This window comes from Citrus clementina, unplaced genomic scaffold (genome assembly GCF_000493195.1).
Source record: "Citrus clementina cultivar Clemenules unplaced genomic scaffold, Citrus_clementina_v1.0 scaffold_8, whole genome shotgun sequence".
In the NCBI taxonomy this organism is placed as follows: Eukaryota; Viridiplantae; Streptophyta; class Magnoliopsida; order Sapindales; family Rutaceae; genus Citrus; species Citrus x clementina.
In genome coordinates, this window is record NW_006262022.1 from 22,900,030 (window position 1) to 22,923,176 (window position 23,147).

At 34.2% G+C, this 23,147-nt stretch overlaps 3 protein-coding genes and 2 non-coding genes across 5 annotated transcripts; 2 read left to right on the forward strand and 3 right to left on the reverse strand.

The window, feature by feature from the left end:
• Positions 1-2,038: 2,038 nt before the first annotated feature.
• TRNAL-CAA lies at positions 2,039-2,122 on the reverse strand. The gene has a single exon. It is a non-coding gene; the product is annotated as a tRNA-Leu (tRNA).
• A 3,616-nt stretch (positions 2,123-5,738) lies between these two features.
• On the forward strand, positions 5,739-8,225 carry LOC18033846 (putative leucine-rich repeat receptor-like protein kinase At2g19210). Its single transcript, XM_024179930.1, has 9 exons — positions 5,739-5,764; positions 5,852-6,127; positions 6,226-6,701; positions 6,804-6,936; positions 7,057-7,125; positions 7,251-7,322; positions 7,420-7,491; positions 7,608-7,831; positions 8,059-8,225. Exons 1-9 carry the CDS (start codon positions 5,739-5,741, stop codon positions 8,223-8,225), a joined length of 1,515 nt encoding a protein of 504 aa, XP_024035698.1.
• A 3,383-nt stretch (positions 8,226-11,608) lies between these two features.
• Positions 11,609-17,818, forward strand: LOC18035147 (probable NOT transcription complex subunit VIP2). The gene is made up of 14 exons (XM_006424662.2): positions 11,609-11,760; positions 12,705-12,841; positions 13,560-13,671; positions 13,748-13,926; positions 14,074-14,458; positions 14,927-15,130; positions 15,226-15,327; positions 15,835-15,923; positions 16,018-16,203; positions 16,407-16,826; positions 16,922-16,974; positions 17,074-17,115; positions 17,258-17,402; positions 17,495-17,818. The coding sequence occupies exons 2-14, from the start codon at positions 12,824-12,826 to the stop codon at positions 17,552-17,554; spliced, it is 1,995 nt and encodes a 664-aa protein (XP_006424725.1). The 5' UTR covers positions 11,609-11,760; positions 12,705-12,823; the 3' UTR covers positions 17,555-17,818.
• On the reverse strand, positions 13,591-13,671 carry LOC112096588. The gene has a single exon (XR_002904489.1). It is a non-coding gene; the product is annotated as a small nucleolar RNA snoR35 (small nucleolar RNA).
• Positions 17,819-21,047: 3,229 nt separating the features above from the next.
• LOC18034720 (leucine-rich repeat receptor-like serine/threonine-protein kinase At2g14510) lies at positions 21,048-22,842 on the reverse strand. Its single transcript, XM_006424663.1, has 3 exons — positions 22,764-22,842; positions 22,092-22,662; positions 21,048-21,633 (listed from the first exon to the last, which is right to left on the reverse strand). Exons 1-3 carry the CDS (start codon positions 22,840-22,842, stop codon positions 21,048-21,050), a joined length of 1,236 nt encoding a protein of 411 aa, XP_006424726.1.
• Positions 22,843-23,147: the final 305 nt, after the last annotated feature.

Below are 23,147 nucleotides of genomic sequence, written 5' to 3' on the forward strand. Positions count from 1 at the left end.
AAAATACAAAACAAAATAAATGAGCTGGGACTGGGCATAGAAACGTGTGGGGGCAGTCGGTGTCTGTTTGTAGAAAAAATATATGGCGTCCAAATTGGAACCATCATTTCAATTTGTTCGGCAACGGTAAGCCTGTCTTTATTTTCTTAATTAATTAGAAAATAGAACCGCGTTTCACGCGGTTTTAAAAAAAAATTTAGTATTATTCTTTTTTTTTACTTTACACTTGATAAAATTGATAAAAAAAATATGAATTGATTTTTTTTTTAATATGAGACAGCCTTATAAAAAACAAAAAAAGTTATTAACCAGCAATACAAATAAAGAAGCAACGTAAGATAAAGAATAAAATGAGAAAATATATTATAGAATGATTTTATTCATTACAATTGTGTGTACAAAACAAAAAGATGAGCTCTCCTTTTATAGTTACATAATCACTCCATGAAATTAATGAAAAATTATGGATCATAATTCCTTGTGAGATAGTGAGAATTATAGGGAAGTTAAAGGTTGCTAATGGGAGATAGTGGGGAGACTAAGAGATATATGTTATGAACATCTACATTTATTTTAACAAATTCATAACACTCTCCCTTGAATGTTTATTACAAATAATATGCTTTATTAAAATCTTTACATAATTGTTATTGTGTAATAACAATGAAATTAATTATAAGAAGATGAAAAGTCAAATCTAAAAGAAAATTTCTCTATTTATTAGATAATAGAGAATATACAAAGATGAGAAATGGTGATACCACATCACCTCCTCAAGTCCCAACTTTATATATATATATATATATATTAGGTTCAGAAGAAAAAAAAAAACACTTATTTTGTGGTTGTAATCATAATAATAGTAATAATGAAAATAAATTTTATTTTCTTAGTTCAATTTTTCTACGACGTATATTCTCGTTCGTTTGTTTGTTTGTTTGTTTAAAGAATGGTGCCAAAATTTATGTCTGTTCAGCTACTTCTCGCAATCAAGTGGCCCGTAAAAATTCTGTCAGTCATGAAAATCAAGTTCTGAAATATAAAATCAGTAATTTTTATCAACTAGCATGCAGTCACCGCTAAAACACAAAAATCTGGCCCCAAAGATTCTTCTATAATTAAGAGTATTGTGCGGTTGATGGAACATTCTTACAAGTCATAACAAATTAGAGGGTGGGTAAGCTGTCCAGGGCCTGTCACCTTGAAGAAACACGATTTTGACCCATGGCCACCACTACTAAACTTCCCTTCTTTTGAAATAGAATTGAGTTTCAATGAAAGAAAACATCTCAGGAATTGAAAGCCAAAATGGATGAAACTGAACCAGCTAACAACTCTAGTAGGTAGTTTATTGCACTCAGCAAAAGTAAAAAAAAACTGTCTAAGTGAATAAATATAAGCTGTTGAAGAGTTGGCATCTATCAATTTATACAATTGCAAGAGAATAAAGGCAATGCTACCCAGATGGTTAGGCAGAGAAATAGTCTAAGTGAAAATTCAGACTCAATAAAATAAGCAGACGAATAAAATAAAATGAAGTGCACATGCCCATAGCCATCCCGATGGGAATGGAAATGTTTTTATGAGGTTAATTGTTGGGTGGTTTCAGATTGCAGAGTTGAATTTTGGTGAGAAATTTAATTAAGCAAAAGGGGTTGTTTGTTTCTATTTATATTGCTTTGTCGTGCTGGCCATTCTCTCGTAAATCAAATTAATCAATGTGGCTATCATATCCTCCATTTCCAATAGTTATTAGTTTAATTATGCCTTAGACTAGTGGTATATCTCACAAAGAGTGCGGTTAAAAGATCATCAATACCTAACGAAATAAATATAGTAGTGGTTTACTGAGACCCGGGATATTCACTTAATCCAGGATGTGTGATGTATATATAGTAGCCTTAAAATAAGTTTGATTAAAAAGATCCGTAGCTATCGCAGCCATTTTCAATAGCTATTAATTTGATCGTGCCTGAAACTAACGGCATATCGCACAAAGATAATCAACAAGTATATAAAATCAAATCAAATAAACAATTGTCAGAAGTGGGATTTGAACCCACGCCCTCTCTCGAAGACCAGAACTTGAGTCTGGCGCCTTAGACCACTCGGCCATCCTGACTTTTTGTCGACAATTGATCCTGTTTTTAATATAATCAATAGGAACTGAACTCTTTTTGAAATTTACAGGAAACGATGGAGAAAGATGGCACATTAGCCTTGAAAACATACAAATCCAAAACGCATAGAAGTAGATAATGATCAGATTTTGAAACTTCGCAATTTGGTCTTAAGTTTGTGGCATTCAAATGTCTTAAAGTTCATGATACAATCATGAATTCACAATTTAGTTAGTGGTGGATAAATTAGATTTCGATTCTTATTGTTCGGTTTTGGTCTGAGTTACAATCTATTTAGTTGAATGAATCCAAGTTCGAACAATAAACCCAAACCGAGCTGAACTATATTTAATTCGATTTGATTCGATTCATGTTACAAATTCGGGGAACTGTACAAATTTTAAATTTTTCTGGGGTTATAACAAAATTGAACCAACACACACAACAAAATCAATATAAAAACCAAAATATCATCATTTTAAAAGTAATGAACCAAGAAGCCTATTCATTTCTCATCATCCATCGTACAATTTACACTTAATGAACATAGAAATAAAACCAAAACTATGTTTACCATATCAATGGATGACAGCAGCAAAGAAGACTTAACAGTGGCGACAGACATTAAGTGTGATGGACGAACGACGGGCATATGCGGCCTGCGACGGGAACTGGACGGACGGAGTACGAGTGGTGAGTGGCGAATCTAGTGACAATGTGCAACAGCTTGCGATGCCGATGGGAATTGGTCTGGATGGCGACGCCCTGCATGGTTTGCACTTAGGTCTTAGATGTGTGAGTCGAGCTGTTTGGCACTTTGGGTTTCGAAGAACGATTACGAATTTGTGTTTTGGTGAATTTGGGATCTTCCATTATTGTTTGGTTGTTGTAAAAATGAAGATAATGATGAAGTGCAGTGATGAAAATACAATATTGTATCAGTATTATAAGTTAACGTGAAAGGTTTTATTTTATTTTTTAAAGAATTTCTTTTAATTTAAACTTATAAACGAATTGGATTATCAATTCGGTTAGGTTTTAACCCGAACCAAATTTTGATCCGATCGATTTTTTTATTTCAACCTGTATAGATTTTGAGGGTGAACTCAAATCGAATGCTTACCCCCTACATTTTGTTGTTGTTTATATCTAGAAGCATGAACTAAGGATATTAGTGGCATTTTAACTTATGAAAAGAATTACACTTAAAATATTTTGATAAGAGATGTTTGGTTTATATTTTATCGTTTGTCTTTGTAGTTATGGAGTGTAGATACTTGACAGTAGACATCTTTAATTGAAACTGAATAACAATTTAACAATAAGTGGAGCTTTTAACACCTCTTAGAAATCTTTATAATACCCTTTTCGAATTTTATTTCCTAAAATACCCCCAACTTAATTTATAAAATATTAACTCGTAAATTAAAATCAATCATACTTGTCATTAAATTTCACCTCGAAAAGAGTATTTCTTTTAGTTTTTATTTAAAAATGTATACGAATCCTCAACTATTAAATTATTTTTTATAGAATTAAATAATTTAATTCTTGTTACATAATTTCTATCTTCATAGTTCTTAATTCTTGGAAGTTTCTCAAAAATAAATATTTTCAATTAAAAGTTAAAATATAGATATAAATTATGAAATGGGATGGGTAAAAAAATTGTTAAAAGAATAATTTATTTAGGTATTTAATTAAAATTTTCATTCAAGAAAAAAAAAGAATAATTTTATGGATGGTTTAAGTAACTTCAATTAAAGAGAGGTTTTATAAAATTTAAGAGGGTGTAAAAGGCATATCGGTTGACAATACTTAAGAAGCTTTAATTGAGTAAAATTATAATTCACACAAACTGAATGGCATGGGCATGGGGGATTTTCGAGTGCATAGATAGGGGACATTCAGAAAAAATTAAATACAACTCGAAATGAAAAGAACAGCCCAAGCCGAACAATCCGGTGCGTACAAGTATCAAGAATGAGCAAGATTATACCTTCGGCTTCGTATACTCATATCAGTTGTCATAAATTTACCTGCGAATAATGAAGAGAATATAAAGTATCAAAGCAACTGAGATTTTGGTTGCATTATAAAATTAAACGTTAAAAAATTAAGCGTTAAAATCATACTATTTTAAAGGTTTTTTCAGATTTTTCTGTATTTTAAAATCTTGAATTATAAATTCTCTCTCTCATATATATATATATGTGTGTGCGCGCGCGCGCGTTTGCAGCATAAATGCTCGCTAAAACATATCCAGCCGTTGATTTTGACGGTACTCCCTAAGTCTTTGCTTTCTAATTACTTAAACCATAGCAAATTAAAATTAAAGGCTTAATTCCATATCAATGTGCCGAGTTGTCAGCTAGAATTTACCCAATCAATAATGAGAATATCAACGCAATTGAGATTCGAGATCTTTATCAATCACCATTGTATTAATCGCGGTGTTTCAAAATTTTTATAATACATAAAATCCGTTGACTGCCTTTGCTCATCGAAAGTCACCAGCTGCTGGCGCTGACTTTGTCTACTCTTTTCAGTCTTTTCTTTTCCAATACTAATACCACAGCAAGATTAAAAAAAAAGGGGCTTAATAATTTGCCATATGATGATATATGTTGACTTTTCTAGGGAAGCAGCAATGCAAGGGCAAGGAAAATTTCGGACAGATTTAAATTGGAATAACCTCAACCTCAAGCCACAGAATTTGGCAAATCATATGCACATTAAATTGTGATACCGCCATCGTTGAGTTTATAGGAATATAATTATGCAGGCTCCTTAATTCAAGATAAATATATAATGCCTCATCAAGTGGCTTTATCTCCTATTACTATGATTTAATGAACCTTTGAATTGATGAACCAAGACCAACATTACTTCCCCCACATAAAAACCAGGCTTGGTTTACCAACAAAGCAATAAGGGTTTTTTTTTTTTGCCTAAATTTTATAAACTTAATTTTAAGATCCATTAGATAGAGAGAGAGAGAAAAAAAAAGTAAAATACACATAAATTGCGATGCCCCATCATAGCATTAATTGGAAGAATTATTTTAATAATAGAATGATTAGCAATGAATTTTCTCAAGTAATTGACTGGTAATTAATACTATAAACTAATGAACCAAGACCAATATTAACCCACATAAAACCTCTTCACCAATGCACTGGCATTTGCAAGCAAAGATAACTAAATGCATGCATGAGGCCAGAAAAACCCCTTGACCAAGTCAAAGTCCACGCTCCAATTCCAATATATGAATGTCAAAAGCCTCAAGTCTCTTGTTGCTTCCCCATCTTACTCCCTAGGCCACAATAATGGCAAATTCTTCCCTTGTTCTCATTATCTTAACTCTTTTTATTTTATCGGCATCGGCACAAGGTGAGTTTTGCATTTTATTATTGATCCTTTTTGAAGTGTAACATGTAACTTCTATTTTCAATTTATGCTACGTTGTTAATTGCAGTATTCGTGAGCATTGATTGCGGGGCATCCGGGAGCTACAAGGATGAAAATTCTATCGCGTGGATAGGAGATGATGATCTTATTCAAAATGGTGAGAGCAAAGTTGTGCAATCAGGCAATGCATTATCTGATGATCATGTGATGAGCAGTCTTAGGGTTTTTTCAACAAGGAAAAAAAATTGTTACACTATCTTAGCCAGCAAGGGAGGACAAGTCCTTGTTCGCGCAAGCTTTAACTATGGAAATTACGACAAAAAATCATCTCCCCCTTCGTTTGATCTCCATTTTGATGGCAACTTGTGGGCAACAGTCAAGACTTCTAGTGAAGGTCTCGTTTACTACGAAGCAATATACGTCGTAAAGGGTGACTCAATAAGTGTTTGCGTTGCTCAGACAAACCCGAACCAGCTTCCATTTATATCAGCAATTGAGGTCCGGAGTTTGGGCTCACACATGTACAGCCATGTTGATGCAGCTTATGCTTTGTTTTTGAGAAGTAGGACAGCTTACGGAGCCAATGGCACTATCAGGTATGGTTATGTATACTTAACAACCAGTGATTATGCTACACAACAATTGTGGATTAAAAAGCCAGGCGCAACGCAGTCCACCCCTTTTGATTTTGCAGGTATTCAGACGATGGTTATGATCGAATATGGAATCCAGCAGTGATAGGAAGTGGACTAAATATGGTCACAAGCGATGCATTATTCATTGATGTTAACGTAGAAGATGAACCTCCACAAGCTGTGATGCAAAATGCAATTACAGCTTCCACCGCATCTCAATCCATAGCTCTAGGCACCAATTTTCCAACCGAAAAAGTTCCTATATACATCACCATGTACTTCTCCGAGGTAACTGAGCTTGATTCAACTCAAAAGAGAGCCTTTCAGTTTCGCATAAACAATAAGCCTGACTCGGACACCATTGTTCCTCCGTATGGAAAAGTGACCGAATTGTACGTTAGCAACATGAGTGCTTCATCAAACACCTCGTTCTCTCTGGTTGCTACTGCGGATTCAACGCTGCCTCCTCTCATAAATGCCATGGAAGTTTTTACTGTTAGTGATCAACTAGCAGATGGAACTAATAGTAAAGACGGTTGGTATCAAGTTTCTAATAATTAGTCTTTTATGTCAAGTATGGATCATTATAGCAAATTAAAAACTACTTATTAATTTCTTACATATGCGATATTTTTAGTGGAAGGATTAGCTGCGTTTCAAAATCAATTCGATACATTACAGGATTGGGGTGGTGACCCGTGTCTCCCATCACCTTATTCTTGGGATTGGATCAATTGTAGCGCTGATGCCACTCCTCGAGTGACAGCACTGTACGTATAGCTTATACTTTCTAATCAAACTTAAACAATGCTTGATTATTTTCATGATTTAAATACATAATGAATAATTTAGTTGTTTGCTCTTATTCTGTAAGTTTTTGGAATTTTCAGGTATCTCAGGAGCTTTGATCTCTCAGGGCCACTTCCTGACTTCAGTTCCATGGATGCTCTGGAGATAATGTGAGTTCAAAAAATAAAGTTAAAATTGCAAATAAATTAACTTTTATGACTGTATATATACACCTACATAGTACACAATATTTGTTACATTCTCTAACATTTTTTTTTTTCAAATTCTTATGCAGAGATTTGCACAATAATAGCTTCAATGGAGCTATACCAGATTTCCTCGGAAACTTACCAAGTCTCAAAGAATTGTAAGATATTCACTCAAATTAATGAAATTTATTCTCTTGTATTTACTTGGAAGCCAAGCTACTGAACTAGACAATCCATTTTCTTCATCTTACGTAGGAATTTGGCAGATAATAAATTCAGTGGACCCGTACCCTCCTCCTTATCAAAGAATAACAAGTTAAAACTAGTGTAAGTTTATTACATATATTCAACTCTTAATTAACTTGATCTCTTTATTTCTTGGATATCCACATAATCAATGACCATACAGTATTTGACAAGTATGTAATTCTATCGGATAACAGTGTGTCGGGAAATCCCGACTTGTGTGTGACGGGCAAGTCGTGTACTCAGACAACCGCCGGCGACAGTACTCCAGTTGCTGGAGGCGGAAAAAAGAAGAGCAGCAAGCTACCGGTAATACTTGGAACTTCAATTCCAGGATTCTTCGTCTTCTGGGGTATTGTGGGACTTGTGGCTGTCTTGCACCATCGAAGGAAATCAGCAGCTATTGCTGCACATGGTTCAGGTAATTAGCATTAATCAAAACTGGTAATTTTTGCAATCACAATAGGCTGCTGGGACCAATCTAGACCATTTCACCGTGTGCACGCTCCGTCCATATGTTAATTAGCATATAAAAATACTCGGTTGATATTTATAAAAATGTTTTCTCTCTTCTTAATTGCTATAATCTCAGCGCATCAATTGAGATTTGTTTGCTTAACTTGTTTTATTGCTATATTATGGGACAAGGTGGCACTCCACACGGAGGGGCGACTAATACCAATATGGCGGATAAAATCGGTCAAGCTGTGATGAATGAGATCAAAGTCAACATCCAGGAGCAAGTAACTTCAGAGATCAGCGATTACGTGCATCAGACGGTACAAAATGACCAACAAGATGGCAGGAACGCTTGATTGATTCTCTCTCCAGCTAGTTATTGTCTTGGATGAAAATTTGTAGCAACCTTGGTTTTAATCCACAATTTAATTTAATGTATTGATTTCTGTTCAAGTTTATAATATATTGCTCACAACTTTCGTCAACTTTCGAGGTAGATGTTTAAGGTTAGTGATTCAAACTAAATCACTAATAAATAAGTTCCATGTTTTGATTCATAATTTTTTATTATTTAAGAATAATATAATTGGTAATTAAATTTTATATCCACCTTTATGATCCAACTAGTTCATTAATACTCGGAACCTCAATTTTCAATCAATTTTTCTTTTTCTTTTTTTTTCCCCCCTTTGAATTCTTTAGTTGAGAATGGATATGAAGGAGAGTATAATCGGAGAGTCCTTGTCCTTTTATATTGTGGTTTCTTTTCAAATCGAAGCCTTGATGTTCAAATCGGAAATGTCGCACGGCACAGGGTATCAATGGGACAGGCTGCGGGTCCCCGGGGTTGAATTTTAAGGGCAAATAGATGAAGTAGGCAATGGACCCATGGATTGTGGGTGATGTGATGCATGTCCAACTGTGATGACTGATGAATATTAGTAAGGTCAAGATCCTGAGCGACCATAAGAGTCTGCAAATCAAGCGGATCATCGTCGGCTGGCTCATGATTCATGAAAGCCACTATGATAACGGCAACACTTGAGCCCCTCTCTCCTCGTGTCTGTTTCTCTTATGCTCTCTCTCCCTTATTGTAGTCATGTTTTGTCTGTGAAATTTTGGCAATCTACTTTTCAGTGTTGGCTTTTATTTCGTCAGGCGGTGAGTTCAATAATTTTGTTGCAGCCAAGTTCAACTAACAGAATATTTAGCCATAAATAAATGAAATAATATTATTATCATCTACTCGTTTTTATTTTTTAATTTAAAACCCCCTCCCATTATTGAGTCTTGGAGTATAATTAAGGTCAGTTTGATTATGATGTAATTTTTAAAACAATTGTTGTTCTCTATGAGGTGTAAATAATTTAGCTGTGAATATAATTAATTAAATGTTTAGTAAACTTTACTTTTAAAAGTGTTATGAATTTTAAAAACAATCGTATGTATTTAGCAAATCTTATTGTTAAACTGGCGTAAGAATATAAACGATTGAACTACACACAATTAAAAATTTATAAATATGTATATAAAATATTTTCTTTACTTTGTACATATAATAATTGACAACGAAGTAAATATTTTAAATTATTAATTTTAGTTTTTATTATCTCAATATAATTAATAATAATGATAATCTCTTTAAAGTTAAAGTTTTATTTCTTAATTAACAAGGAAAATTTTAAATTTTTATAATATATATAAGGACATATAGGAAATTGTATTAAGTATAAAAATAATTTTTAAAATTAGATTTTGAAAAACTATTTCTTCCCAATTTTTTAAAATCTATTGTAGGATGGAGTAATTTTGACTTCTAAAAAAATTTATCAGACACTAAAAATTAATTCTTAATATTTACCATCATAATCACACGTAGAAGATTACCCATTTATAACTAATTTATTGTCTTAACTCGTTGATTACTCTATCACTAAATCTATATGAATATAGAGCGAGACATTCTCTTATTTTATATTGGAGCAATTTTTTTCCCTCAAGATCATAACTACTCGTTATTATTTACTCTTTGAACTCACGATTTCCATCAATTGACCTTTGAAATAGTCTTAAAGAATCATGCTTTTAGTTACTGATTTTTATAAATCAGTTTGAGTTTCATTTATTTACCAATTTCCTTTAGATTTCTTCTTCAAATTTAACACTACTTTGACACAAAAACAGTTGCCGATGCATGGCATTGGTACATAATCTCTCGGGTCTCCTCCAGAGTGGGCAGTGAACTGGGCCTCAAATATTTTTTGTTAGCAAATTTTTTAATTTACTCTAAACTTCAAAAATTCAAAATAATTTTTCTTGGATAAAATCATAGAATCTACCATAATAAACTACAACCAATATAACTCAAAACGACACGGTCCATTGGCCATCTCTAACTATGCCATAAGCCTATTAGTGTTTTGTATTATTGAATTTTACTTTTAAAAAATGCTATTCATCTAAAAAAGTTCTCAAAAATAAATTTTCTTATTGAGTTTCTAAAGAGATATATTTTTATTTTTTTGTTAAATTAAAATTTTATTTAATAATATACTTGTGAGTGCCATCAAATTTAGATCATAAAATCTTTTATCTTAAAAATAAGAGATAAGCTTAATGTTAAAAATAATATAACGTGATTGAAAATATTTTGTTAAAAAATATAAAATTTAGGGAAATTATCAGCCATATACCTTTAAATGACACCCGTATCAAATGTGTGTGAACACTTTTCAAGTATATCACTCGTATACCTTAAATTGACAAAACACCTATGCCGTCCACCAATCCGTTAACTTCCATTAGCAAGTTAACAGAATTGTGGTAAATTGACTATTTTGCCCTTAAAATTTAAAATGAGGTAAAAAGATAAATTTATCCAAAAAATTAATGTAAATTTTCAATACACAATTTTTTTATTTTGTTATTAACAATACATTTTTTTATTAAAAAAATGAATTATTAATGGTGCATATTATTAATAATTATCCATAAAAAATATACATATTATACCATAAAAAATTATTAACAACATATTATTTATAATTATACATATTATACCATAAAAATTTCCAATTGGAGCTTGGAGGAGTAGATCTCCAAAAATTTAGGTTAAATTTTGGAAAAGTAGATTCGATTGTAAAGTATTTTTTTTTAGCAATTATTAACAATTATCCGATAAATGGGATGATATGTCATTTTTATCAATATATATCATATGACATGTTATTGTTTACTAGGTAAATAGGATGACATATCGTTTTTTTTAATCAAAGTTTCGTCAATCTTAAAATACTAGATTACCCTTATGATATCAGCGCTTGCAAACGGAAGTTAACGGATTGGTGGATGGCAAAGATGTTTTGTCAACTTAGAATATACGAGTGATACACTTAAAAAATGTTCACACACGTTTGATACAAGTGTCATTTAAGGGTATATGACTGATAATTTTTCTTAATTAATTGATTTTTAAGTTTAGGAATTCATTTAAAAGTAAAAAAAAAAATTCTTAAAAATTGTTTTTTTTTGCAAAAGAGTTTTCAAACTTTTACAAAACTTTAATAAAATCAAAATTGCTAGAAAATAAGAATATAAAATAATGTGAAGTCCACACATCCATTGGTGACAAAATGGCCACACCAGAACGGGCTAATCACGCATCGCCACATACGATCTCTTCCCACTCATCCATCTATCGTATTCGTACTTATCATCGAACAAAAAAAAGAAAAAAGAAAAAAGAAAAAAGCTTTTTATTTGCTTTGTGACTCCGCTGCGTCGTCTCTTTCTCTCTCTCCTCCTTCCTTTCGATTTAGGGCACACAAACAAAAACTCGTTTCCTTTGACTCAGTGCTTATAAAGATCTCTGATCTGCGCTCCCTCCCTCAGGTACTCTTTAATATTTCCCTTTGGTTGAGTCCGAGTTCACTTCCTCTTTTACGATCCCATCGCGTCCCCTTTTCGCCAACTTATAACTGTTTTCCCGTTCGTAATTAATCGCGATTTTAGGATTTAGGGTTTAACGTCTATCTACTTTGATGTGATAGTATTAGGTTTTGGTTTGTTGGCATTTTAACTTTCATTTCTTTTTTTTTTTAATTTGTTACACGTTGTTGAAATGCATACTGAAGTGATTTATATACTATCTGTTTTTTTGTTTATTTTTTATTTTTACTTTTGATAAAGTTTAATTCAAGATTTTGATTTATTTAATTATTTTTCGGTCATCAAATAAGTGATTAGTTAGTGGAAAGCATAATTAGTTCCCTTAGCATATTATTTAATATTACATTTTCTAGGTTGCATTGAGCATTTGGGATTAGAGACAGTTGTTTAGAACAGCTTATGTGTCTTTGTAGCATGCATTTCATTAGAAGTAAAGTTTGGTGGATTTTTTCTTAGCTTCATTATTCTGTTTTAGGGTTCATTTTATGGGTCCTTCTCATGCCCCGCTTTTTTTTCATTGAAGATGTTTAGGGTTTTTGACCAACCTCTTATTAATATTGAATACTGTACATTGAAATGAGGCATGAGAGATAACAGGACTCTTTAGTTCATGTTTGCATGCAGTCTTCTTTTCTTTTTCACGTACATTATTCTTGGATTTTTTCAAAATCTTGTTATACTCAAAAAGTAAATGGTAGAAAATCTTGATATAAGTCCTAAAATGCTCGCACATTTCTTTTTGTTTGGAAATCACTGAAAACTTTTATACTTAAATTTTGATGTTTATTGTAATTGTTTTTGGTGTCTTTCTGTTTGTTGCTTGCTGTGTTTGGGTCTCAATTTTGCTCTTTTGGGTTTAGTCTCTTACATACTGTTGTATTTTTCAGGCTTTTAGTTGTAAATTCGCAGGGATCAAATCAGCATTGTATCTATTGAATTTCAAGACACAGAAGGGCTGCTTCTCTGCAAGGAATGATTTTTTGCATGAACTTTTGACACTCTTGCAATGTCGGGTTTACTTAATGTATTGTCACTTAACTTGGAAGCTGTAGGACTATCATATCTGTCCAGTTGTGGAACTCTCTGTTATGCTACTTTGCTTATTTTAAACTAGTTGCATGCATTTCACTTCCTGTATATAATACATGGAATATTCTTTAATTTTGAGATAAATGATGTGTGATGTAGATAGACCATTGAGTTGTTCCTTTTTTCTAATTCGCGAGACCTGACATGCAATCATGTAGTTTTGTTTTTAGTTTTTCAATGTGAATTATTTGCTGTATAAACCAGTGATATATCATGCCTATGTTTTTTATTTGACATAAGCAGGTCTAAAGTAACATATCGTGAAGTTTGGGATTTTGTAATTGTTTGATGCTGGGAATATCTTGAGTCTGTTTTGTTATAGGAACTGTCTGACTGATTATCACATTTGTTTTGGATAAAAAAGAATATTAGAAATTTTTTATCCAACTATCACGTTTGCATAATTGCATATATGAATGAATTACAAGTATTATGTAGTTGCATACATGAATGAATTACAAGTATTACATTTTGAAAATTATTTCTGCTACTTTGTAATTTATGCATAATTTGTTATGAGTATTTTGCAAGTTTTTCTTCGTTATGATAATTCATGTATTTTTATTATTTGATTTTTTGGTGATACAAATGTAGTCATTTTTTTTTCTGAGTTTTGTCTGCTACTTAAGTAAATTACGACATGTTTTAAACAGCAATCTTCCCTCAACGGGTCGGCTTCGAATATTCCGGACGGCACTGGGCGATCTTTTGCTACATCTTTCTCTGGACAGTCTGGTGCGGCTTCTCCTGGTTTCCATCACAATGGTAAGGTAGCTGTTGCTGGTGTTCCCCTAACTTGTGTTATTTTGAGATTAATTTAATTGAAAGACTTCTTTTGCAGGAACTATTCAAGGACTTCATAACATTCATGGGAGCTTTAATGTGGCCCCAATGCAGGGTACACTTGCATCAAGGAATTCAACAATAAATAACGTGCCAACTGGTGGGGTTCAACAACCTACTGGAAGCCTTTCTAGTGGAAGATTTGCATCAAACAACCTTCCTGTCGCTCTCTCTCAGGTACTAGTGGTTTACACACTAATGATGGATGTGATTTGTTATGATTGGCAACAATGAAGTTTACTGTTTGTTCTATGTTCTTGCCATGTGTGTGCATGTTGTTGTTTTGTGGCTTGTGCTTACTTTTGTTTCAACTTCCTTTTGCAGTTATCTCATGGAAGCTCCCATGGACACTCAGGAGTCGCAAACAGAGGAGGTATAAGTGTTGTTGGAAATCCTGGATTTAGTAGTAACACAAATGGAGTTGGTGGATCTATTCCGGGGATTCTTCCAACATCTGCGGCAATTGGTAACCGTAATCTTGGTCAAGGAATGGGAGTTTCCCCAATTTTGGGAAATGCAGGTCCTCGGATAACAAGTTCAATGGGAAATATGGTTGGTGGAGGCAACATTGGAAGGAGCATGGGTTCTGGTGGGGGTTTATCTGTGCCTAGTAGTCTTGCATCTCGTTTAAATCTAACTGCGAATAGTGGATCTGGAAGTCTAAATGTGCAAGGACAAAATAGATTGATGAGTGGCGTACTTCCTCAAGGTATATTGCCTTGAAGTTTTCATTCATATTTGTTGGTAGGAGTAAATGTTCTATTCTACTGCTGGCTTGTGCTATTTAATATGTTGTGAGTCACTTATCTGTCTGAATTTTGTGCTGAATAGCTGGTGCTGGGTTGGTATTAGTTTTGAAAATTATTTTAAAAGGGTAAGAAATAAAAAGAAATCACATCCTGATGATATATTTTCTAAATTCAGTTGTTGCCCTTTGAAAAGAATTAGAATTCTTTTGTTGGCTTTCATGGAAGATACCCACCACCTCAAGATTTGGCTGGGTGCGGAAGTGCTTAGTTGTTTATTATTAGTTTTCCTTGTTAGCTTGTTGTAAATGCATATTTATTTCAATTGTTTTGCTACTTTTTTTCCTCTAAATGTTTTATTGTTGTGAATGTAATGCATATTTACCAGTGTAGCTATGTTTGATAGTGTGAATGATGTATTCCTTATCCAGGATCTCCACAGGTAATTTCTATGCTAGGAAACTCTTATCCTACTGCTGGTGGTCCACTTTCCCAAAGTCATGTGAATAATCTCAGCTCTATGGGAATGTTGAACGATGTCAACTCTAATGACAGTTCCCCTTTTGACATAAACAATGATTTCCCTCAGTTGACTAGTCGTCCTAGTTCAGCTGGTGGGCCTCAAGGACAATTGGGTAATTAAAGATAGATCTTGCACTTTGCTCTCTGATTGTTTTTTTTATCCCCTCATTCCTGCTGCTGGAGATATAATTTGAAGAGAATGTTGCAGGTTCTCTACGAAAACAAGGTCTTGGAGTTAGCCCTATTGTTCAACAAAACCAAGAGTTTAGCATACAAAATGAAGATTTTCCAGCTTTGCCTGGATATAAAGGTGCATAGTTGTTCTTTTGAGCAGCCAGATGAGATTATTTGTCCTACTTTATAGTGAAGGGTTTTGTTTTGTTTTGTTTTTTTGTTTTTTTTTTAATTCCCAGTGGAAACTTCTGAACTTAAATAAGGACATTATCTAGTTCTAGCCTGATGGTCCATTGATACTAATTGACATGCTCCATCTTTTAAATAGGACATTATGGATATGACATTATCAATCTTCGTATTATTCAGCTTTTTCTTTTGGTCAATGGCCATGTATCAAAAGAAATTTTTAATATTGTGCACGGTTTCAACATGACAGTCCTTGATGTCTGGTATCATTTTTACATCTTAGCTTTTCTGTAGATTTGCTGATGGATAAAACTTTTGCATGCTTAATATGTTAATACTATGCATGTATATTTTGAGCACTGATGGCTGGAAGTTATTACACTGATTTTGCCTAGAACTGTTAATTAGTCTCACCAGAACTACGAGTTTGACTACAATGTTAGATCTTATCCAGGTGGTAATGCTGAATATGGTATGGATTTGCACCAGAAAGAACAACTTCATGAGAATACCATGTCGATGATGCAATCTCAGCACTTCTCTGTAGGTCTTACTATTTAACAGATTGAGCAACTCTTTCTTTTCTTTTCTCTTATTATTATTGTCATCCTTGTCATCATTATCATCTGCAACACAGATGGGGAGATCTGCAGGGTTCAATCTAGGTGGAACTTATACATCCCATCGCCCTCAGCAGCAACAGCAGCATGCACCATCAGTTAGTAGTAGTGGTGTCTCCTTCTCATCTGTTAACAACCAGGATCTTCTCCATCTGCATGGCTCAGATATGTTCCCATCTTCGCATTCTTCCTATCACTCACAGGTATGGCAGTCTGTTGCTGTAGTCTGTTTATGATGTTCTGATGGTTGAAATATAGAAAATGAGAGTAAATTCATAATCTAAATGATTGGTTCGCTACTCAATGCAGTAATGCTTTCATAAGCACTGTTTTGTGCACCTCTCTCTTGTCTTTTCCTTTCTTTTTCTGCTTTTCTTCTCTTAAACCCATTTCATCTCTGGTTCAGACCAGTGGACCACCCGGCATTGGACTGAGACCTTTAAATTCTCAAAATCCGGTTTCGGGCATGGGCTCATACGATCAGCTTGTCCAGTATCAACATCAGAACCCATCCCAATTTCGCCTTCAACAGATGTCTGCAGTCAATCAGTCATTTAGAAATCAGGATATGAAATCCATACAGGCAGCACATTCTACTCCTGACCCATTTGGCTTGCTGGGCTTGTTAAGTGTAATAAAAATGAGTGATCCTGATCTCACATCGCTGGCTCTTGGGATTGACCTTACGACACTTGGGTTGAACTTGAATTCAACAGAAAATCTTCACAAAACTTTTGGTTCGCCGTGGTCTGATGAACCAGCAAAGGGTGACCCAGAGTTCACTGTGCCGCAATGTTATTACGCTAAACAACCACCTGCTCTACATGTGAGCTTTTCTTCATTGTCTATATTTCTTTGGTTTTGATTGAGGGCTTAACATATTTTCCTTTCTCACTTTTGATCATTTGTGGGTGGCTGCAGCAAGGTTATTTTTCAAAGTTCACGGTGGAGACATTATTTTATATATTCTACAGGTGCTTCTCTTTAATTTATTTTTGTTTCGTTTTGGATACCTCTTCAAAACCTTTTTTTTTTTTTTGCACTTAGCAATCATGGTTCTCTCTCTTTTGCAGCATGCCTAAAGACGAAGCCCAATTATATGCTGCAAATGAACTGTATGTTCTCTTAGCCAATACCAGTGTATATATTTTTTGTTTTCCCTTTTACACATGGGTGTTGAAGTTCTTTTTCATGCAATTTGTAATGTTGAGGTTGGATTCTATTTAGATTGGTGCAACATGTTTTTCTTCTTTTCAGTTACAATAGAGGTTGGTTTTATCACAAGGAACATCGGTTGTGGTTCATCAGAGTCCCCAATGTCGAGCCATTAGTTAAAACAAATGCATACGAGAGAGGATCTTATCACTGTTTTGATCCTAACACATTTGAAACAATCCGCAAGGTTTGATCAATAATTATTACTTATTTCATTTGTATTCTTTAGTCATGCCTCGAAGGGTGCTTGATGTTGAGAAGTATTGATTTTCATTGCAGGATAATTTCGTTGTCCATTATGAGATGTTGGAAAAGAGACCAGCTCTTCCTCAACATTAACAAGATATTTTTTGAATTTACATTGTAAAGTTTCTGTTGTGGAGCTCATTCATTAGAACGTAAGTCAGCTTGCAGCATTAATGTTTATTTGAATTTAGTAAATTGTTGCGTCAATGTTGTTGCAGTAATTGGCCGCCCATTTAGCTTCATAATTCTTCCCCACCCCCTCTTCCCCTTTTTTGTGTAATACTATGCAAAGCAATTTTCTCAAAGGTTATATGACAAGGTACTCATGTATCTTAGGAAATAGATTCGGTTACTGCAGTTTACGCTTTGTTCAAAGTTATTGGATGAATTTAGACATGAGAAGTACAATTGGAGCCTGACAATATGGAGCCAGCTTGTGAGATGAACCATACCATTTGCATTTGACCTTGTAATATCCTCGAGCAACCAATCGTAAGAGTTTCGTAAAGCATACTGGTAATTAATTAAAAGATGCAGTAGCTTCTCTTTATGAGAAAAGATGGATTTAGAGATTTTTATGATGAAAGATGCTGTAGCTTCTCTTTATGAGAAAAGATGGATTTCGAGATTTTTATGAAGAGGATTCAAATGGGCTATGTCTTGAGACCTCTCTTTTGAGTATCTGAACCTTAATATTGCCCGCCAAAAGGGTTAGAAAACGAAGTTTTCAATTTGGAAATATTGTGATAAGTTGGTCTAATAAAGTACATTTGAAAATTTAATTAGCGACAAAAATGATACAGTATCAATCTTAAAAGGCAAGCAAACGAAGTAAAATAACCCACGGTGGTGGATCCGGATTCCAGTGGGAGGCCAGCAAATGTTTTCCCGACTCGCATCGACCGCATCGAAAACTTCCATGGCATCAAGCAACTGTCCCATTATGGGTCCGTTTGCTGAACCAGAGACCCCAATAGGATACAGTGAAACCGTATCGTGCACATCTTAATACTCGCTCATTCAGGAACGTCCACGGCATCTAATTTTTGCTGCATGTGTAAATTTGAACCTTGCTAGTTTCCTTTCTAGAAACTGATAAATGGGGACCATAAAGGAGGGAAAATTTGAAGTCATCTGTGTTGTAGCACAAAGTAAGCTTTAACCGTCCCTTCAAGAGAGAAACGTACTGACAAACGTATGGAATCTGAGACATTTTTAGCTTGGATTGCACTTGCGATTACTACCATGACGGGATTGAGAAACTCTGAGTGAGAGAAGCGGTCTCTCTGGTGATGTTAAGATAGTCCGTCATTTCTTTTGATTTTCAAATCGGACTACATAAATATCGACAAGTTGCCTGCATCATGTACAAATAATTACTTACAAAATCTTACAGGATGTAACAATGCACGAGCAGTGAGCACGAAAAAAATCACTTTACAATAACTTTTATTAGCGCCATGGTCGATTCTGCTGTGGAGTGGTATTGTTCTCCATTAAATGTCTTGGAACATAGAATTTACTTCAAGTAATGAAATAAAGGGAACCTCATCGTTGCTGTTACGCACTAAACACACTATTGTCTCTTCTTTTTTCGTCATGTAAATCAATCCATGGTTACATAGGCTCTTCTTGGCTCGAAGCGGTCACGCTTGCCCATAAAATTGCCATCGATCTCCTATCTAAAACTTGGTGGCTTAGAGAGGCCGCCATTGTTACCGTAAAAGAACCGAGCTCGAAACAGAAATTTGCAAGCAGCACAAGATAGCGGCAACTTGTAACATTTTTTATTGCCATCAGGGGAGAATCTGAAGATATTCATGGTATTGATGTTCATGAATTTTGTGCTACAATGATAACCTTAAGACATTTTACATCTGAATTCACAAGCAAATAATAAATTGCTAATGAGAACTGACATTTTACATATAACAATAACAATAATGTTATTTATTCTTATAGTCGGTTTGGGAGTATGGTGAGGTAGTTGAGCTGCTAAAGTCCAATTACTAAGGTGTTTGTTAATACCTGTAGCTGGGCTTTGACAGTTTAGTAAATTTTTTTCCCAACTTCTATTCCACAACTGTATCTTTTACTCCACAACAGCTGCAGCTTAAAAACTACAGCATCTCACTCCCAAACACACCTTTAGTTAGTTGGGATATCTTCTTTATATCTGGCAAATTGAGCACCGAAACCAGTGCTTGGCAAACTTAGCACTGAAATCAATGCTTGAATTTGGTGTTGGCAGCATCGACTCGGTATCGTAATTTGTAACTCACAATATATATATATATATATATATATATATATATATATATATATATATATATATATATATATATATATATATATATATATATATTGGCATTGCTTGACCTATAAATTAAAAATGCAAAGGTAGAGCATTCATCCCATTCCATTTGTGAGAGAGAGCTGAGATTTTAAAAGATTTTAGAGCGTAAAATTATAAAGCTCTTGAGAGTTTTGTGAGTAAGAGTAATTGGGTATATTGAGGCCTTAGGTTGTAAGATAAAATATTTCAAAACCTGTATATTCCACATCACTAGTAAAAATATTTCATTCTTTCTTCATCATGGACGTAGGCGAAAAATCAAACCATGTAATTTTTTGTGTCCTCTTTGTGTTTTTATTCTTCATTTTTCCCCAATTTCATTTTAGATGCTTTCCTACTTCACTCATCAATTTCCTAACAATATCCCATTTGATGTGGTAACTAATGTGAAATTATTTAATTGACTAAGGTGGTAATTAGTTAATAAGTCTTATTTAAAAAGGTAAAATTTTATTAATAACATATCAGTTGGGATACAAATTTAAGTATCCTAACATCCTAAGTAAGTATAGCATTACTTATGACAATATAAGCAACATAGTATAGTTCAAATTAATGTTCTTCCTACTGGTTCAGTGGCATTTGTCGTGTCTTAAGAGTCAATTCTTAAAACAACTAAAAAAAAAAAAAATGTACTTTAGACATTGAAAATCGATGTCTTAAGCGAGGCTGGATATGTGCAAGGCCGGCCGCATCATGATGATAAGATGTATATTACCGCCGAGGAATTATAATTAGCAATCTCAGAATTCGATGATGTTAAGTTATATATTCCGCTTTCGCTATAATTTTTTGACTGACACATTATAAGTTCGTTAATGTATCCTTGTTCTTGTACAAGTATTGAGACTATGCGCGTAAACGCCCAAATCATGCACTTGCAGTTTCGAAAGTATCATTTACTCGATGACAAATCTTTGCTAGGATTTTTTTAACAATAAGGAAAAAGATAAGTCTGTTAAGAATTGATGTCTTTGATATATTTTCTTAAGAGTCAATTCTTTTATTTTCCACAGGTGTAGGTGTTTGACTTTGGTGAGTTACGACAAACTGGGTCAGTTAACTTTAATTGAAAGAATTAAAATTTGTTTTATAGGTCTCCATCCGAATTGAAAGAATTTTGATTTGTTTATTCACAATGGTTCTTTTAATTTCCTCGAATGGTTGGATTTTGGTTTTGAGTGTATTTATTCTCATTTAAATTAATTAAAGGTTACACGTGACAGAATTTCAAATAAGGGAAAAAAAAAAAACGCGGAGCAAATGAAATGAAGTTGCAAATACAAACATTGGCAATGAGAAGCCCAGCAGGTGTCCCCCATTAGACGCATCATCAACCACATCAAGCACCTGAAACACTTCCATGGCATTTACTAGAGGTGGCAATGTGGATCCATTTGCAGGTGAGATTGTTACATTCGCTGAACCCGAAACCCGAACAGGATACAGAGACACCACATTGTTCTCCGTCCCAAAATTGGCCCAGTTGGGAACATCTACGTCTCTGGCATTGAATTTTTGGCCGTCAATGTAAATTTCAACCTCGCCAATCTCAAACCGAATAATTGGATCCATAAAGTAGATTACAAAGTAGGCTACAACTTCTGTTTGTGATGAAAAATTGACCGGCAAATATATGGAGTCCGATACAGATTTTGCTTGGATTGCAGTTAGCAACACGGGGAATGGTGGACTATTTTCTAGTGATGAATAACCGTCGAGCATTGGGTCACCAGATATGTTGAGATATTCAGGCATTTCCTGAGGCTTCCAAATTCTGTTACAGCATTCTTCCGCAGGTCCAAATTCTTCATTCCTGTAGTATTCTCATCAACCAAACAACATAGAAAGCAAATTGTTCATCCTAAATGTGTAGTGCTATGTGATACTTAAAAAAATTATAATAATAATAATAATTATTATTTTTTGTTTCTAAAAAAAAAAAAGAAGAATAAAGAGGACGCTCAATTCTCAAGATTTGCCCCAATAGACAGCAAGACCCCTCTTTTCCAAAAAAGGACAATCAAACCCCACAATTTCATAAATGAATATTTTAGATATCTTTTGTTAATAAATTAAGTGTATTTAGTTGGAGATAAAGGCACTGTTGTACTATAATATCCAACAGCATGATATACGAACTTCACTGATGAAATGGGTACTATAACTACCCTTTTTTGAAACACTGAGAGTCTAACCGTCTACTGCAGCAAACGAGTCTGAGTGTACTTTTTGCCTTGGCTTAAAAGAAAAATAAATAAAAAAAGGTCTTACTCAACAGTTTTGTTTGCGCCAAAGTTGATCCTGCTTTGGAGGTACAAAGCAGTTTTGTTCTGCATCAATGTGTACATATCTCCAGGCATGTATGTGGCTTGCAGTGAAGAAATAAAAGCAACGCCATTATCGGTAGTACGCACTAAACACACAGTAGTTTTTTCGCTTGCAGTTCTGTAAATCAGTTCATGGTACACTGGCTGGTCTTGGATCATAGAAGTTGTCACGTTTGCCCATAAATTGCCATCAATCTCCAATTTGAAACTCGACGGCCTAGATAGGCCATCATAGTTACCATAAAAGAACCCGGCTCGAAATAGAAACTTTCCGTTAAAAGGTTGTAATGGCAATTTGTAGCAGCTTTTGTTGTCACTGGGAAAAAATCGTAAGCTATTCATTGGATTGACGACTTCAGTTGGAGTGAGGATAAAATTTTTCCCAGTATTTATGAAGTCTTTGTCTTCGTACCAATGTGTATCGACGCCATTAAAGCTTATTGTTGTTTCTCCTGATGCTCCACAGTCAATGAACAACTCACTGAAACCGTCGCTGTCGCTGTCGCTGCCGTGTACTGTTGCAGAAAAGATCAAAGGGATTAGAGAGTTAATTATTTTGCCTCAGTGTTTGGTTAATCGAAGAACTGAAATTTGAAAAACAGATAATGAGTCTTACCGCAACGATTTGAAGATCCTATGAAGAATGCAGCGGATAAAAGCAACAGCATTTGAAACAATTTCTTCAGGGGCTCCATTTGCAGAGAGAAAAACTGATAGACTTAGCTTGAGTTTCTCGCAGCTAGCAATTACTGCATTGCATGGATGGCAAGCGTCGATCATTTTGAATAGTTTATAAGGGCATGCAAAACTAATAATGTCAAAATGATTTTCATTGGGTTTCGTGATCTGCCAGGTAATGCAGGAAGAGTTGACTTGAACTTAACGGATTTGGAGACAAAAAATTTCGGACAGGGATAAGCATATAACCTATCTAAACGGTCTTTAGTGATGCCAGAACCTTGCGGCCGGCCACATCATGAAGTCAACCCCAGATAGTTCA

Coding starts and splice junctions, on each gene's coding strand:
- LOC18033846 (XM_024179930.1), top strand. CDS start 5,739: ATGAGCAGTCTTAGGGTTTTTTCAAC. Junction 7,126..7,250: donor ATGGATGCTCTGGAGATAAT/GTGAGTTCAAAA, acceptor ATTCTTATGCAG/AGATTTGCACAATAATAGCT. Junction 7,832..8,058: donor TATTGCTGCACATGGTTCAG/GTAATTAGCATT, acceptor TTATGGGACAAG/GTGGCACTCCACACGGAGGG.
- LOC18035147 (XM_006424662.2), top strand. Junction 14,459..14,926: donor GAGTGGCGTACTTCCTCAAG/GTATATTGCCTT, acceptor TTCCTTATCCAG/GATCTCCACAGGTAATTTCT. Junction 17,403..17,494: donor CATTTGAAACAATCCGCAAG/GTTTGATCAATA, acceptor TTTTCATTGCAG/GATAATTTCGTTGTCCATTA.
- LOC18034720 (XM_006424663.1), bottom strand. CDS start 22,842: ATGGAGCCCCTGAAGAAATTGTTTCAAATGCTGTTGCTTTTATCCGCT. Junction 22,663..22,763: donor AGGATCTTCAAATCGTTGCG/GTAAGACTCATT, acceptor TTTCTGCAACAG/TACACGGCAGCGACAGCGAC. Junction 21,634..22,091: donor GGCGCAAACAAAACTGTTGA/GTAAGACCTTTT, acceptor AGAATACTACAG/GAATGAAGAATTTGGACCTG.